Here is a 17,127-nt window from a genome sequence, read left to right as displayed (position 1 = left end):
TATTCCTGCTAGGAATAAGTTGTAATTATAACCTACTCTAACATTGTACACTACAAATTAGGCTGCAGATGTGGAGTGTTTTCTTATTCCTTTGTTTTATGTGTCTCCAGAAAGATCAATTTACCCCTTTTCCACATACATTCTAAGCTACATTTTTGTACATGTGGGCTGTGTAATCTTATCATCCAGGTACATTAGTGCAACACAAGTGTTTGCAGTGAGCTGTGTAAATTAGAGCAGTGTGTTTTTGATGGCTTCCTTTTTTTTTTTTTATGTACAAAAACACTAGAGTAAGATTACAGGTGCAAAGTTGTATCCGGATGTGTTCTATATTCACAATGAAATCAATGTAGTCAGAGGAGTCAATGAGCCAGATGTTGAGTAGTTTGCGCCGATGGCTGTTAATGAAAGTAGCAACAAAATGTTCAACTAAAATTGGATCACTATCCGATCTCCATTCTTACATGGGCAACTGAAGCTAAAACTGGTACTATATAAATTATAGTCCCACAATTGATCACAGAAAACTACACGTTCAGGTTGTGTATGAATGAGAACTTACATTTTTTTTTTTTTGTTTCCCTTTTAAGCAAGGGACAAACTAAAGAGAGATTAAAGCATCATTAGAAGCGGCTCTATTTGACTAACATTTTGTTAGGAATACTAAATTGTACTTACTGGTAGCTGTGGGACACTGGCAGAATAACAGACAAAGCAAGGATGTAAAATTACTAAAATAAGTATAGTAATAGGACTTTTTTTTTTTTTTTTTATAAGGTGCTACAAGGGTTCTGCTGCGTCATACACTGGTACAAAATAGTGAAAAAGGTATTTTCATATAGGGTGGAACAATAAGGAACCATTTAAACTCTACAGCAGTATAGGATACTGGATATTTTACATTTCTATTTTTTTTCCCCCACTTCTAGTTTTATAACTCTTTAATGAAACCTACACAAGCTATTCTGCATAATGGCCATTTTGCTGCATCCTTTTTAACATTTTATAGCTGTATCTACATCTCACTGCAGATTTTCTTTTTGCATATAATTGCAATCAACAACCTTCCTCTTGAAAGCTGTTACTTTTTCTTCTCCATAGATACTGCTTATGCCAGTTGACATAGGAATGTACACATTTCACTTTTATTGCTGAACTGGGAACTTTTCAATTTCTGATGGCTGTTTCTGTTCCTGTCTCCACACTGGGCTTGGCACGAGAGAGAATTCCCTCCAGAGCCTGCTCTGCTAGCTGGTTACTGAACCTGGAAGCTAGTGCAGAGGCAGTCAGCTCCAGTTCAGTGAACATATAGCACAGCATACTCTAAGGCAATAAGGGAAATGGTCAGATAATCACAGTAGCTACTTATTTTATTTGAATAAAGCAATGCATCTCTCCATCTGCAACTGAGGCGTTTAGTTTAAAAAGCAAACAAATAATCAAGGAATTCTGTGCAATATTAGGATTAATGAGGCATGGAGCTGCCTAGCCCAGCATTCAGTGTATAGGAGGCCCCCTGATTATTTATGTGCAGGGCACCATTTCGTCCCCCGCTCCCCGATATACCGTACTGAACACCAACGTAACCCCCACTCAAAGTTCTGATAATGATCCCTGAAGAAAGGAAGGGTTTATTTTTACAAAATGGAGGGTTTAAACCCCATTTAAATACAAAATATATACATTTTACAGACATACATTGCATAGATCAGGAACCAGAAAGGGTGCAGGTTATAGTTTCCAGAGAATGCAGCACCTATAAAAATAAATGAAAACTGTTATATATTACAGCTTACACATGTATTATGGCAAACACACACACAAATATATCCTGTACCGTATTAATGTCTGGTCTCTTGTTTTTCATTTGGTTCAAGCACTGGCTAGAAATGGAGTACATTTTTTCTAGTATGTGGAATTCTACCTCTTCCATCTTTTTATCCACATAGTCTTCAAGTGTTTTTTCCTCCTCCTCAATTTCTTCTTTAATGTCAAGCTAATTAAGAAAAATGGATTTAGTTAATCCATTATACATATTTTAAAAAGACACATATATGAAATTAAACAGACACTCGCCTGCCTTAAATTCCATGACAAAGGTCCTAATGTGGAACCAGTGTTTGATTTATAAGAAAGTTAACTCTAATGAATGCCTGTTTTATTTTCCTATATTTTTTTTTTATATAGCACCAGCACACTCCACAGCACATCCAATAGGGAACAAACACTGTAATAAAACAAGACTTGACATTAATAGACAGGTAAGAAGGTCCTGCTTGCAGATTCCTATATTATATACACACACGCATGCCTCCTACTGGACATATGTGTTTCGCATGCCCATTTTCTCCCCTGTCCCGTCTCTCAATGTACAGGTGGCAGAATCACGCAGGTCTGCAGAGGAACATATGTATGCATCCACTTTCTGGACATGTGCAAAGCTATTTTACACTAACCAAACTGGTGTGTGTCCCACTCTGAATCAGCCTCCGAGTGCAGAGAAGAAAAATTAAAAAAAAAAAAAAAGTCCTAGAACCAGGAATGAAAGCAAGTAATGTGGATGAGATGTGCAGAGTGGAGAGGTCAGTTTATGATCTATTTTATATTCAGCAAAGACCAGTAAGTAGGTGATTGCAATAGTCATATGTCTTTTCTTTGTGTTAACAGAAATAAATATCAGGTAGGTAGCTTGTATTTGGCTGATGGCAATATTTTAGCTGTTTTTGAGTTAGTGAGAGGACATCAAAGATGAAATGGCAGTAACCCAGGCCAACAGATTGTGAGGACTGATAAATGTGGATATGATTTGCATAGAAATAATTCTGAAATGCAAAGGGGCTTACTAGCTTTCCAAGCGATGTGGTAGATGGAATACCACTAGGCCCTCTGCTTTTCTTTCTAATTGATAGAAGTGGAAAGGAGGTAGATACAGAGAAACCAACTTGAATGTGTGGTTTGATGAGTAGGATGAGAACCAGGATAGGACAGTGTTTTAAAGATCTAGAGATGGCAGCATATGTGTGACATGCAGGAGAATTAGAAGCCAGCAGTGGCCTGTAGATTTAGCAGTGTCATCATCAACCATCTTAATCTTTTCAGTGTCAGTGGAGCATTGGGAACAAAATACTGAGTGGACAGGATCCAAAGGGTTCTTAAGAAGTTTGGGGCGTTGAAAGATGACATGGTAATCAGAGATTCAAGGTCGGGACCATATGTTTGACTAATGATAGAAAGATGTCCGTGTAGAAAGAGAGAGCGACTACAAATGTTAGTTAATGCTGGAATATGCAGCCGAGACAGTGATCAAGTGTTTTGTAAGGGGATAGGGTCAAGTTGTACAAGTAGTTGATTGGGGGGGCTCAAATGTCCAACATGATAAAATGTGTTGGGAAGTGGCTCGGCACTGCTCTTTCATACTGCATGGAATCTCCACCCAAAAACCACAATTACCAGTAAAGGTGGATTCCGTTCCTCATCAAATGGTGGAAGTCCAGAGATTATCTCCAACAATACCTAGGAAAATATTAATCATTAATTCAAATACATGGTGTGTGATTTAATGCCACGATTCTGTAAATATCTACAAGATTTCTATTGGTAGATTTATTTACAAAAAAATAAAATAAAATATATATTTGGAACAGGACTAGTACAATTTTTATTTTCAATTTTCTTGCAGTGCTGAGGCATTTACAATGATCTATTATAGGGGCAAGACTTTAAAGAGTTTCTCTATTTATGTTAAGACCAAGTCAGCCTGTCTCAGGAATCCATTGTTATTTTAATTAAGGGCTGGGGCCTATTCTCTTCCTGGCAGCAGGTATGAGATATGGTAGAACAGTCGCCAAAATACATAAGACACACACCACACTTTACTAAGATTATTTTGCTTGTTTGTGTGAGGAGATCAGCAGGCAGAGGGAGTATACATGAGGATGAGACTATGGAGACCTGGGCTAGTGCTCTGTTTTTCTTCTCCATGAATTCCAGAGTTTTACAATGGAATGTGAAGAAAACTGGGCCTAAAGAATGAGATGCTCCTGGATCTACAAACTATACTGGTGTCCTATAAGATATGTAGTCATAAAATGGGTATCATGGTATTTTTCTGTGTGCACTGTGTCAAGTTAACAAATTAAATATGTCCACGATACTCTATCATAGCAGTGTATTGAAATAAGTTCTAAATAAAGGAAGGAGTGTTACTCAAACAAAGCAGATATAGACACTTGCAGCATATATAGTGCAAATACCTAGAAGATACCAATGCCATATCAGTAACAAAAAAAAAAGTCCCGATCAGCACGCCAAATTATGTGAGCTGAAAAGCCCGTAGTGTGTACCCAGCCTTAGTTTGTCATTTTTTTTAGGTGGTCGTCTTCCTTGCTGTCTGTGTAGACTTCTATCTGAAAAAGCTTTTAATAGACAGCAATGGCAATCACTTTAGACTGCAACTTCCTCCCATTACCTATGCCTGGAAAATACAGCGAGATATATTCTGCTCTTGGGACTGATGGAAGTTTGTTAAAACAACAACAAAGAAAATATTATTTTTTTGTTTTTTCAAAAAGTAATTTCTGGGAATTCAGCTCTCCCCATACAGTATGAGAATTACATTGTTACTTACCACACCAAAGCTGAATATATCAGACTTTATAGTAACCTCTCCTCGCAAGGCCTCTGGGGCCATGTAAGCTGTAGTACCTACAATTCTTTCTGTCATCATAGTACGTGCCAATTGCCCAGTTGCCCTTGCCAATCCAAAATCAGAAATTTTGGGAGTAAAATTATCATCCAGAAGAATATTTGCACTAGGAGAAAACAGTATTGTTTTAGAATTGTTTTCAGAAATGAACCATGAAGGTAAATTTACTGTTCAAAATTAACCTGACTTTTTCCATTTAAAAGATGATAATATTTGGGACCACATTGTATTAAGAAATACTAATTATTGCTATAAAAGTCAATCTTACGTAATTCTACCAATGTAGTGATGCTCTTGTGGTAGGGTATTGAAAAAGACACGTTCATGTCCTTATATTAACTAAAAATTGTATTCTACTATGCTAATCTTCTGAGGGGTGGAGGCATGGTATCAAGTCAAATTTGGAAACATTTCCTAACTTTTGTTTTTTTAGTAAAATAGCACTTACTTTACATTTATTTGAGAAAGCAGAACAGTGTTTCTCAACTTCAGTCCTCAGGACCCACTAACAGTGCAGGATTGCCAGGTGACCAGTGAAATAATTATACCACCTGCTACACTGTGTCAGTCAGTAATAAATACACCTGTGCTCCAGCAAGGAGATATGGAAAACATGTACTGCTAGGGGGTCCTGAGGACTGGAGTTGAGAAACACTGGTGTAGAGGATGTTTTAAGTCTGACATTTTCTGTTATTGTTTGTGTGGAGTGTCTTTGGCTGGTGCTTGTTTTCAGATTTCTCTCAATTTTGTAAAAACTTACCCATTTTAAAATAAGAAATCTCATAATGTCATGTCATCCATCAGAGACAAGTGGTCTCTGATAGGTGTTCTGTGATTGGCTTCAAAATTGATGCATAATATGGCTGGCTTTCCTCCACTATCTTCCCTCCCCCATGAGTGCAAGGTGAATGAGCCATATTTGAGGGATACATGGGGGTTGGGTAGTGTTTTGGGGCTCCCAACAGCTCACTGCATCATTATTAGCACTGGAACCGCACTAATTAAACAGTTTAACCTGTGCGGTGCTAGAACTGGATAGATGGACCGCCAAATGGTGCTGGTCACATGATCCAGCTTATCAAACTATCCTAATATAAAAAAAAAGTTTGACATTCTACTTTATCTCATTTTAGAATGTATATTATGATAAATAAAATTAGAATGACTGGGATTGGACTTGGAGATTGGATAACATTTTGGTTTGCTGAATAAAATGTGAGTTGTAGTAGATGGAGTGCATTCACAGGAGGGAAAGGTTACCAGGGGAGTTTCCCAGGGATCTGTACTTAAAGCAGTGGTCTTTAATATCTTTATTGGAGACATTATTAATGGTACTGAAAGGAAAGTATGTCTATTGCAGATGACACAAAGATATGCAACATGGTAGGCATATAAGGAAGGGTAAACAAAATGATTGATGGTCTCGGTAGTCTAGAAATATTATTAAGTGTTGTAACCACAGTTCATTGGCAAAAATCTGAAATTTCGGTTTTAAAAAAAGCCAAAGACTGGATATAGTACTAACATGGCAAATAGGAGGAAAGATAGGAGAGAGTCACTATTTCATACAACTTCAAACATGACATAAAAACATTAGGGTTTAACATGTCCAATTAAGGCTTCTTACAGGCAATCTAAAATTTAAGAAATCTTTTTTAAACTCTACTACTCAAACTCCAAAAAGCAACAAAATTACAACCATTAAGTCAGACATTTTATGCCATCACATCCTGTGGCTAGCTGCATATTCAGTACTATCATGGAGTGAGATTGCCCTAATGCACAAAACGGTGGAGCTGCTGATGTACATATTTTTGTGTACACATATGTAGTTTATGCAACCGAATGTCTGAACAACTATGTAGCATAAAAATAGTCCCCACAACCATCTCACTCAATCCCACATCTATTACATTCAGCCCCCATTCAGTAACCTGAACCAACCCACTCAATTACCACAACCATCTTGCCAAGTCCACACCTCCCACTGCATCTGTCCTTACAGGTACAGTGGGAGTGCTGTCAGGATTATGAACAGAAGTTGGGAAAGAAATAGAGGCATGCCAATACTGCTCAGCCTATTCCCACCTTTTACAGTGGTTGCCTTGACATCGCTTAACTCTTCTGACAGGTGTTTAGCATCAGTGATCAGCACTGAGGAATGGGCTGATTAACTTATTGTGTTTGTTTCTAAATAGTTTTATAAGGCTGTCAACAGCATATTCTAATTGCCTGTTATAGTCTTTGCCTGCTTAAGTACTGCGCTCTGTATCCGTTGTGTTGTTGGATTTTTGACCATTCTTGTCTGCCACATTAGCCAGTTAATTGATTATTCTTGTGTGTCACCTGCCCCACAGTTAGTGACCCCTACTAATTCTGTTTGCTGCAGGCTACCATTTTGGATTTACTCGACTATTCTGCCTTTTGTATACAGTTATCATTTGTCACCTGGTAATCACTCTGTGTGGATTCAAGATACTAGTCTTCAGTATATCCTTCGAATACACCAGTTTATAAATATAAACCTATATTACTGCACTTAGACTTGGGGACAACTGAGTACCGGTGAACATATATAACTCTATGGGTAATAGGGACTGCTATAGAGGAAGACCGGACTTTCAGTTCTATAGCTTTATTAAATAACTGGTGGCATACATTACAGTTGCTGAAGGAACACAAATTAAGGCAATTTCATAACTTTTTGGAGCTTTATCAATAGGAGAGAGGGGGGAAGGGAGAGGGATAGAGATATTAGCACATTACAATATTATTTAATTGGCAAAACAAATAAAAAAGATGCATTAAATAAAAGCCCATAGCACATCCACAACATTTTTATGAACTATCATAATAGTGGATTTAACATTTTTAATGTTTATGTAGATTGGAGACTGAGATGACTATGGAGCTTTTATGATTGTATGGTCTTAATGTTTTTAATACTGTTTGTAATAATTGAGACAGTTTTGCATCTTCTGTATTAGCCGTTTTCTATCTAGACCACTCAGAAATAATCAATTGGTAATTAAGCCCTTTTGTAAATTTGGAAGATATGGTGTAAAGTAAAGGTTTACTCTCGTGTCCACTCATGAGCAGTGAATAAGTATTGTGTCAAAGGGAGTGATTTGCCACAAGCATCTAAGAGTGGAATTAGCTATTCAGCTGACAGTCTGCAAATAAAAGGCTGCAGACAGGACTACACACAAGTATAGCAGTGCATCTAGGTTAAAGGTATACAGGTGTATAAAGTGTAATTTAACTTACATGCTTTGAAATTGTTTGAAAGTGTATTTTTCTACAGCTAACAGCAACGCTGACAGGTTTGTCTACAGCAGTGTTGGCTAACCTGTGACACTCCAGGTGTTGTGAAACTACAAGTCCCAGCATGCTTTGCCAGCTATCAATTAGTTATCTACTGGCAAAGTATGCTGGGGCTTGTAGTTTCACAACACCTGGAGTGTCACAGGTTTAGCCATTACTGGTCTACAGTGTAGAGTTATTACAGAACACCTGCAGAGAACACCCTTTAAAAGCAAGGTGTCACCTGTCCATCAAGCTAGTGGAAGGAGTGTCAATTATATAAACCTGTATTGTGCACTTGTGCAAGGTGACCAATGCCAAACAGTGGCCAGAGACCAGACAGGAAAAGTGTGTCTAGTCAGTGTTAGTCCAGGAAACCCAAGATTATGCTGTTGATGGAACAATAAAAGTACTGTTTATACAACAAGAAGTTGTCTGTGTGTGCGCATCACCAGAAGGGTGCCTGTGTCACAGTATGTTTATATTCTTTTATTGTGCATGATTTACTGTTATTGTGTGCAAGTAAAGTTGCTATGATTGTTTTATTGTAAATAAAGCACATTCAGGAATCGGGCTATAAGAAAACTGTAACCCAACCAATGTCATTTTGAAGGCAGGGTTTCCTTCCAAAACTCAGTGGATGCTCATTTTGCTCTTTCAGATATTGTGGACACCATAAAACCTGTCTGTCATAGCCATAATATTAATCTGATTTGCATAATGTATGGAAATTGGTGAACTTCTCACTAGAGCAGAACCGGGACTTCTTCTGAACATATGCGATACAGTTCAGCAGAGCTCTCTGGTCAGCATTATTGCAGGGCCCAATAGCAACTGCACCTCCTGTAGCTCCGCTTTCGTCCCCACTGCATTTCAGACAGCTGAAGTTCCTCCCACATATTCAGGACAGTGTCAAAAAGCTGCAGTCATTTGAAACATTGGGACATCACTGGTCCTGCCTCATACATCTGAAGTATAACACTCCAGTTATTTCATGTATATTATCCATCTTGGTAATACATAGCAATAAATAGATTTATATATATATATATATATATATATATTCTCAATCAAATACTTTAAAGAAGAAGTAAACGACAAATGACAGTTGTGCTGTGGTTCAATGTAAAACTCCATAATATGCTTACCAATCCTTCCATCAGCACAAGATATATTAACCATTTCAAAATGTGCTTTTTAGATTGTACAAACCTCTTAATGTCTCTGTGAACATGATTGTTTTCATGCAAATACTTGATACCCTGTACTGTGCCAACTACAATGTTACATCTTCTATGCCAGGACAATGGAGTAGTGTTATTCTGAAAAAAAGGCAGATTTACATACATTTAGTAAATTACTAAAACAGAGGTATATCTACAAGGTGAGTATTTTTGCATTACCTGGATATTAAAATATGCCCAAGCATACTCCAATAACGTTTGATAGAATTCCAACCATTTTATATCCAATAATTACACGTTTAAATCAATATGTAATCACAAAGTGCTGCACTTTCACAATGGAGAAGCAAGGCTTGTTTGGGGACAAAAAAACCGCCTCTGCAACCATGGATTCAAAGGGTGGCAATTAGCTGAATCATTGGGGCCCATACAAGGAACCTCCATCTGCCCAATAGGTGCTGCTGTTTGAATTTGATCTGATATATCAGACGTCAATGTCGCATGTAGAAGCAAGTTCTCCTGAATGTAGGGGGTTCCTGGCATGGCGCACCATGGTCCTGCTAACTGGGGGATTGGTATAAAAATTTAAGCAGGAGTTACCCTTTAAGATCACATCAACTTACAATATATAAAACTGCAATTTAATTTTGATAAATAGCCCTACTATAACATTTCAATATTTCGAATATGTTCAATAATACTTGATTTGCTATACTGCGGTAAATTGAGTAGCATTCAAGAAATATATTCAGTTTTCACAAACATAAGTCAGCATAATTTACTTATGGTGTACACAAACAGTCTTTGGTAAGCTGCTCCTCATGCACTTGTTTTGGTCTATTTGAACACAGTTTGTTCCTAACCACTTTAACTACAGCAGAGGAGCACAGCCTGTGGTTTGGGCCCCCCTGATCACCAGATATGCAGTAATTTATTTGAGGTCCCAGAGCAATGACATACTGACTCCTAGCTAAAAAATAATGTTGAGCATCAAAGATTTTAGAACTTACTAAAGAAGGCACATAATTTCAGTGTATTTATATATGTTATGGATATTACTTGTAATGAACAAGTTTCACATTGAAATCTGATGAACTCACATGTTATATAATTTGCAAAAGTTCATATATATTTTAACATAATTAATTATTCTACAAATAATAGTGGACAACTCGACATGGCTACTTACCAGACAAGCCAAAGTATCCAGCAGAGAACCATTTGACATGTATGTGTAAACCAGGCAGTAATGATCACCATCATTAGAGAATCCTAGCAGTTTTACAATGTTTTCATGTTGACATCTGACAAAATATTGAATAAAACTTTAGTAATAGTTACTAATAACAATAAATAGATAGCTAATCGGCCCTGATCCACAAAACTAGATATCAGTTTAATGTACCATAAAATGACTACTTCCAGAACACAGAAGAAATAAGAATCCTTACCAAACAACATGTGGTAAATAAATAAATAGCAACCAAATCGTTTTAAAAACACACAAACACACACACACACACGAATGGAATTGAGACAGAAAGTTTGGGCAGTTAAAGATATTTAGCAGAATTACCGGATACTAGTTTGTGTTGGCAAGAATAAACAGCAACTTACCAGTACATTTAACTTCTTATGTTGTAACAGTTATTTGCGCTTAAACAATAATAAAAAAACAAACAACAACACAACATTATGTAGCGATCTGAAATTTTCCATGCGCACATTTGATTAGCATAAAATACGCCGATACAAGGTTTGTCCAAATAAAACCAAGGTCCTCAGTATCGGTGATAGGAGTTAAAAACTCATATATTGTAATCCTATAGACTGCTTAACGCGTTTCTCGGCTTCATCTGCCGTTTTATCAGAAGCAAAACCTTGTATCATCATTTATTACCTACAAACAAGTTGCGCTCTCCATGTGAGATTGGTGCAGGTTTGTTATATCAGCTTTTACCGGGACAAGCATACACCAGAGAGACGGTTCATATACATTAGGATCCGATGGTTGCAGCGTCCTACAGGTGATATAATGCATTATATGAAATTTTCCTGCTGATTTGGTTCTATGTGTGCACACATCTCTGTGACGGTTGGAATATCTATAAGCAATCAGCCTTATTATATTGCAGCTATAAGCCGGCACTGACTCAGAATCTATTAGAGATTTGGAACCTATCCTATGATACGAGCTGGAGAAACAAGCATTGTTTGATGCGAGTAACCACGCTTGGGGATCGTGGTATTATATAACACCGTATGTAAGCACAGTGTCATAATATAACATCGTCTGTGGACACGAGTGGATTCATTGACTATTCATAATACCATTCATAAATCTGATGTGATTAGCTCCACAACATGAAGCTGGAAACATTTTGGATTTGAGATTCTTCCTTTCCGCGATAGTGGAAATTATCAATACTATATGCGAGCACGATGAATTGAATTAATTACAACATCCTGGGAAAATATAGGCTGTTCCCTTTTACACAAAATAGCGTTTTTTATGAGAATATATGATGTGTGTCATAATCTTCAATTGAGGTCCTCATTCTACAGGAATATTATTATATGTTGAGAATCATTAGTGCTATTTTATGTACTATTGTGCCAATAAATTTATATATTATATCAAGCTCCCACTCTTTTTGCTATAGTTCTGCGTGCAAGAACAGGCAGAGAACAGTAAAATCTTGCGTAATTATGAATGATGCTGACCTCCTGGGACACACAGATATGTCAGTCAGTAGCCATATCTGGGTGCCTGAAGGTTGATTAAAATATCTGTGCCAATGATGATACACTGAAAATAAATATAAAAACCCCTCCACATACCATTTGCTTAACAATATATAGCAGCTTCGCTCTGACTGGTCAGCGTGTGTTGAAATCTTCTCTGCATTAGTTATAATGGCGAGACCTCACATGGGGTCTCACTACTAACTGCAATGAGCTTGATTATATCAGTGGAGTTCATCGATAAACTAACCAACATAGAAGTCACTATGTATTGAAGTTGACAGGCTGTGAATTTTATTAGTAATTTTACTAATTAATGAGAATTTGTAATTCAGATGTGGTGGTCCTTTAAACTTTACTGCATAGGCCTCAAGGGAACAAAGGGCATGTTAGAGCTGCTGACGTAATTGCAAGTACTATTTAAAATATGGATGACATTTTAGCAATTGGAGTTTATACTTACTTAGCCATTGTTTTTATTTCTTGATGAAACTGAACTCTAAGGTCCTGTAGACTAGAATCATCGATCTAAGAAAAACAGATTAATCAGTGTTTAATGCTATACCATGTCATTGTTTTAACAAAGTAATAACAAGCCTTAAATTTCTGCGAATAAATTAGTCAGCTTATACAATTGTAGAAATATAAATCTTTGTAGAGTTTTACAACATAGCAAAAAAAAAAGGTGAAATAAGTAATAGTTCATCATCATCATTTATTTATATAGCGCTGCACTGAGAACTAATTCACATCAGTCCCTGCCCCATTGGGGAGAGGGAGAGAGGGAGAGAGGGAGAGAGGGAGAGAGGGAGAGAGGGAGAGAGGGAGAGAGGGAGAGAGGGAGAGAGGGAGAGAGGGAGAGAGAGGGAGAGGGAGGGGGAGAGGGAGAGGGAGAGGGAGAGGGAGAGAGAGAGAGAGAGACACTAAGGTCAATTTTGATAGAAGTCAATTAACGTACTAGTATGTTTTTGGAGTGTGGGAGGAAACTGGAGCACCTGGAGGAAACCCACACAAACACAGAAAGAACATACGCACAGATATTTTTAAGTATGTTACGGCACCAAATAAAAATAGCACTATACTCAGTGCCGGATTTAGCCAATGTAGGACCCTGGGCTAAGAGACCCCCAGTAATTTGCAAAGGCCCCCCCCAGCCTCAATGTATCATTTCCGCTCCCCTCATACATAGAAACTTACCTGATCCACTTCGCTGCAGCCTTCAGGCTCCAGGCGGCACCTCTTTTTCGCCTGCTGTCAGCGCGGGCGCGGTGCGCAACATGCTGGTCAGTGAGGAGGTCTTGTGAGACTATGTCATAGTCTCATAAAAGGCTCGTCACTAAGCAGCACAGTACGCACCATGCCCGCAGTGGCAGCAGGGTAGCTAACAGCATCAGATTTACTGTTAGTTGCGCCTGCCTAACTTAAATGAATGGGACCCGATCGCCGGCATCAAGTAAAAATCTTTGTTAGGGGAATTATTGAGCCTATGGTTAAAAGTCTGTAGTATATAAGTAATAGATTCTAAATATAAAAATAAAAACAATGATATGCAAATTTAGCAGAGTGCCATCCCTACTTCTCTGCTACTCTGGGTCTGGCCTATTTGGACTTTCCATAAATTGACTGGATCAAATTACCGTATTTCCCCATGTATCTGTGCAGCTTATACAGAGGAGAGACAACGCTATAGTGGATTCTGACTTACCCTGTCAGATGATTTCTCTGTCTGGTAAAGTCTTCTGTCTTCTCTCTGTCTGATCCTGATGCTGGAAAACCAATTAAGGTCCTCTCTGCGATGTCCGGATGTCCTTTCAGGACCTAGACAATCCTTTCAGGACCTCAAGGTCCTGAAAGAATGCCTTTCAGGACCTTGTCAAGGTTCTGAAAGGACATCCGGACATCGCAGAGAGGACCTTAATTGGTTTTCCAGCATCAGGATCAGACAGAGAGAAGACAGAAGACTTTACCGGACAGAGGAGTCATCTGACAGGGTAAGTGCTACTACCCCTGTATAAGACGCACCCAGTTATTAGACCCAAAACTTTGGGGAAAAAGATGTGTCTTTTACATGGGGAAATACGGTATTTTCCTCTAACTCAAAGAAAAGCTGATATTCCATGTCTAGGTCCAGTGCAGTAAGAGGAGATACTCCTATCTGATAGGCCATCATAATAATACTAGTGAAGCCCCAACAGCCAGAAAGCACTTAAACATAGACAGCTCCCTGTAAGGTTATCCAATGAAAGTTGATTGGATAACAGCTGATAGCTGTGGTGGAGACCTCCTTTACCTTAATTATGTCACAGACCAGGTTTATTACCATTGTCTAACTGGTCACTGTTACTATGTTGGAGGTGTTTCGTGGCCATGGTCCATTATAATAACCAGAACATAATTCATGTAATTATCAGCAAAAATGTAGAATCTAACTCTGCCCACAAGTCCCTTTTTTTTTTTTACTAAACTATGAATAATAAAAAAAAAGCAGAACAAACATACATGCTTTTGAAAATGTATAAGCAGGAGATGAAGACTTACAGTTGTCAATTTTTTTACGGCTACTTTGTTATCCTTTATTTGTCCCTGGAAAACAACTCCAAAACCACCCTCTCCAAGTTTGTTTCCTCCGTCACAAAGTGGTCGATCATCAAAATTCCTTGTAATTCTCTTCAGTTCATTAAAAGAGTAAATACCATATCCTGAAACATTAAACAACAATTAAAGACAATGCCAAAATGCTATATCAAACAAAAGCAACAGATTTTACAAACAATTACTGCAGCTAAAACGTAATTTCATACCAGGACGGCCAGAGTTCAGGAGAGCTAACTCCCACCACTGTTTTCCTGTCAGCACCTTTGTTACAAAGTTACACAGCGCTATTTGCGCTTTACCTTCTCCCAGCTGTCAACTAACAAACATTGTGACTTTTCAGGTAATATGTTGCACCTGAGCAAGTTAGAGCTTACAATTACAAGGGATAAGAATACATTTTACACCTACTTATTTGTTTCTTATTTTTAGTACTTTTGCAGAAAGGTTTTAGAATATTTATTTTGAATGAGATGGTAATCAATACTTTGGGGATCAGTGCCAAAAAACATCATACCTTAATCTCTTTCAAATCTGCAGCAAGAAAAAGTAAAATGTCTTAGGGACTGGATAGTTTTGCTGTGTGTCACCTATAAGGCAGGGGGAAAAGAAAGATTTGCAAAAATTCTTATGATTGATTGGGAGATTATATATATATATATATATATATATATATATATATATATATATATATATATATAACAACCTTTGTAAAAAGTGTTGAACAGTGCCATGTTTTAGTGTTCATATTTTTAAGGGCCAGACAGCACATGTGATGCCTGAACTGTGGCAAATCAGGAGCATACATCACTTTTATAACAGAGTGCAGAATAATTGGTACTAAAGTATTAGCCTTTGGTTAGTTAGAAAACCTAAAAGGACCACCCTATAAATCAATACAAAGTGTGTAGCGATATGTACAGTACCTGTTTCTTCATCATTCTCTTTCGGATCTGTGCTTTGAGACACCGGATTGTTATGCTCCGTTTTGTCAGCTGCTTGTGGCATTGTCTGTTGTGACTGCCATTCTTCTGTAGGAGTTGCTGAACACGCAGAATGTGTCTCTTGATCTGCTCACAAGCAGGAGAAACACAAAATGTTTCAATCCACTGTTGTGTGACCAAATTGCTAGCTCAGCTGGGTGATGTAATGAAGGATTCTTACAGTGATGGGTTACATAAGGAGTGGGACACACATGACACATGGAGGTGGATGGGGCAGATAGCGGAGTGGAGGGCAGACAAGGAGGTAATAGACACAAGGACTATAGAAGGGGGCCTTCACTCACACTTTACAATAAGCTCTACTACATTTATGAGGCTTATGGTTTGTTTAATCTAACCTAGTACTAAGTGTGATTTGAGTCAGTATTTTTAATGAACCGTACATATTAATAGGCAAAAGTATGTTGCAAAATATAATCTACCTACAGACTAATTAGTCAGGTTTTTTTTTAACAAATTTCGCTGTAATTAAAATAATTACCAATGGGCAAAAGTGAAGCCGCAGTAAAGAACTCATTCCTCACAAGCAGTTCAGTAAGATCACGGACAGTGCAGTTTGTCGTTCCCCAGTCATAAAGCAATTCATGTGTTGGACTTTTTCCCTTCTGAAGAATTCCTTCAAAGCGCCTTTGAAATACATGATTCAATCAAAGCAAATAGATTAACTGTGCGTTATCGGCATAGGAAGGGATTATTTACTGTAAAAGTAGATAAAATACAGAATTCATTACCAAATGAGTTGTCGATGACAAATTCATTAACAGAATGTTAAAATCGATTGAATATCTCTATCTAAAAGAAAGGATATCTGCAGCTAAAATTGCAGTGCATTTATGCGATTGCCACTTTTTGGGGATTTGATGTATCACACCTGCCCCCGGTGATACCAAATTGGTTTTGTTTTGCTTTTCTCTGCATCAATAGAATTAGAATTTATGAAGGGTTGAATTTGATGGACCTGTGTTTTCCAGCCTAACTATGTAAAACACATGCCAACAAATTAAGAAGCATACACTAACAAAATAAACTACAGCAGAATATCATTAATTTATATAGCGCCACTAATTCCGCAGCACTGTACAGAGAACTCACTCACATTAGTCCCTGTCCCATTGGAGCTTACAGTCTAAATTCCCTAACATACACACACAGACAGACTAGGGTCAATTTGTTAGCAGCCAATTAATCTACCAGTATGTTTTTTTTGGGAGTGTGGGAGGAAACCGGAGCACCAGGAGGAAACCCACGCAAACACGGGGAGAACATACAAACTCCTCACAGATAAGGCCATGGTCGGGAATTGAACTCACGACCCCAGTGCTGTAAGGCAGAATTGCTAACCACTACGCCTCCGTGCTGCCCAGAATATAGACTATATGGCTGGACCGTAGCCTCTCTCGATCGGTGTATATTAGGGAATTTAGACTGTAAGCCCCAATGGGGCAGGGACTGATGTGAGTGAGTTTCTCTGTACAGCACTGCGGAATAAGTGGTGCTATATAAATAGCTGATGATGATGTGTAGTTGAGTTCTCCCATGTAGACATTTTTGGGAAAATTAGTATGTACATGTGAATTTTTCAACTTGTTCTTTA

General features: G+C 37.9%; 1 protein-coding gene across 2 annotated transcripts in view; it reads right to left on the bottom strand.

Moving 5' to 3' along the window:
- Positions 1 to 1,599: 1,599 nt before the first annotated feature.
- Positions 1,600 to 17,127, bottom strand: part of IRAK4 (interleukin 1 receptor associated kinase 4) — a 29,707-nt gene continuing 14,179 nt past the window's right edge. For both annotated transcript variants that reach the window (XM_075209073.1, XM_075209071.1), the window contains exons 3-12: positions 16,015 to 16,160; positions 15,456 to 15,599; positions 14,476 to 14,636; positions 12,401 to 12,465; positions 10,382 to 10,496; positions 9,221 to 9,330; positions 4,628 to 4,811; positions 3,451 to 3,513; positions 1,838 to 1,996; positions 1,600 to 1,756 (exon numbers count right to left, since the gene is read on the bottom strand). In XM_075209073.1, coding sequence (XP_075065174.1) covers positions 1,709 to 1,756; positions 1,838 to 1,996; positions 3,451 to 3,513; positions 4,628 to 4,811; positions 9,221 to 9,330; positions 10,382 to 10,496; positions 12,401 to 12,465; positions 14,476 to 14,636; positions 15,456 to 15,599; positions 16,015 to 16,160 — 1,195 coding nt within the window. In that variant the 3' untranslated portion in view covers positions 1,600 to 1,708. The remainder of the gene's footprint in view (positions 1,757 to 1,837; positions 1,997 to 3,450; positions 3,514 to 4,627; positions 4,812 to 9,220; positions 9,331 to 10,381; positions 10,497 to 12,400; positions 12,466 to 14,475; positions 14,637 to 15,455; positions 15,600 to 16,014; positions 16,161 to 17,127) is intronic.

The sequence above is a fragment of the Mixophyes fleayi genome, chromosome 4 (assembly GCF_038048845.1).
Source record: "Mixophyes fleayi isolate aMixFle1 chromosome 4, aMixFle1.hap1, whole genome shotgun sequence".
NCBI classification, from domain to species: Eukaryota; Metazoa; Chordata; class Amphibia; order Anura; family Limnodynastidae; genus Mixophyes; species Mixophyes fleayi.
Note: the sequence above shows the minus strand (reverse complement) of the source record. Positions and strands in the feature narration are given on the sequence as shown.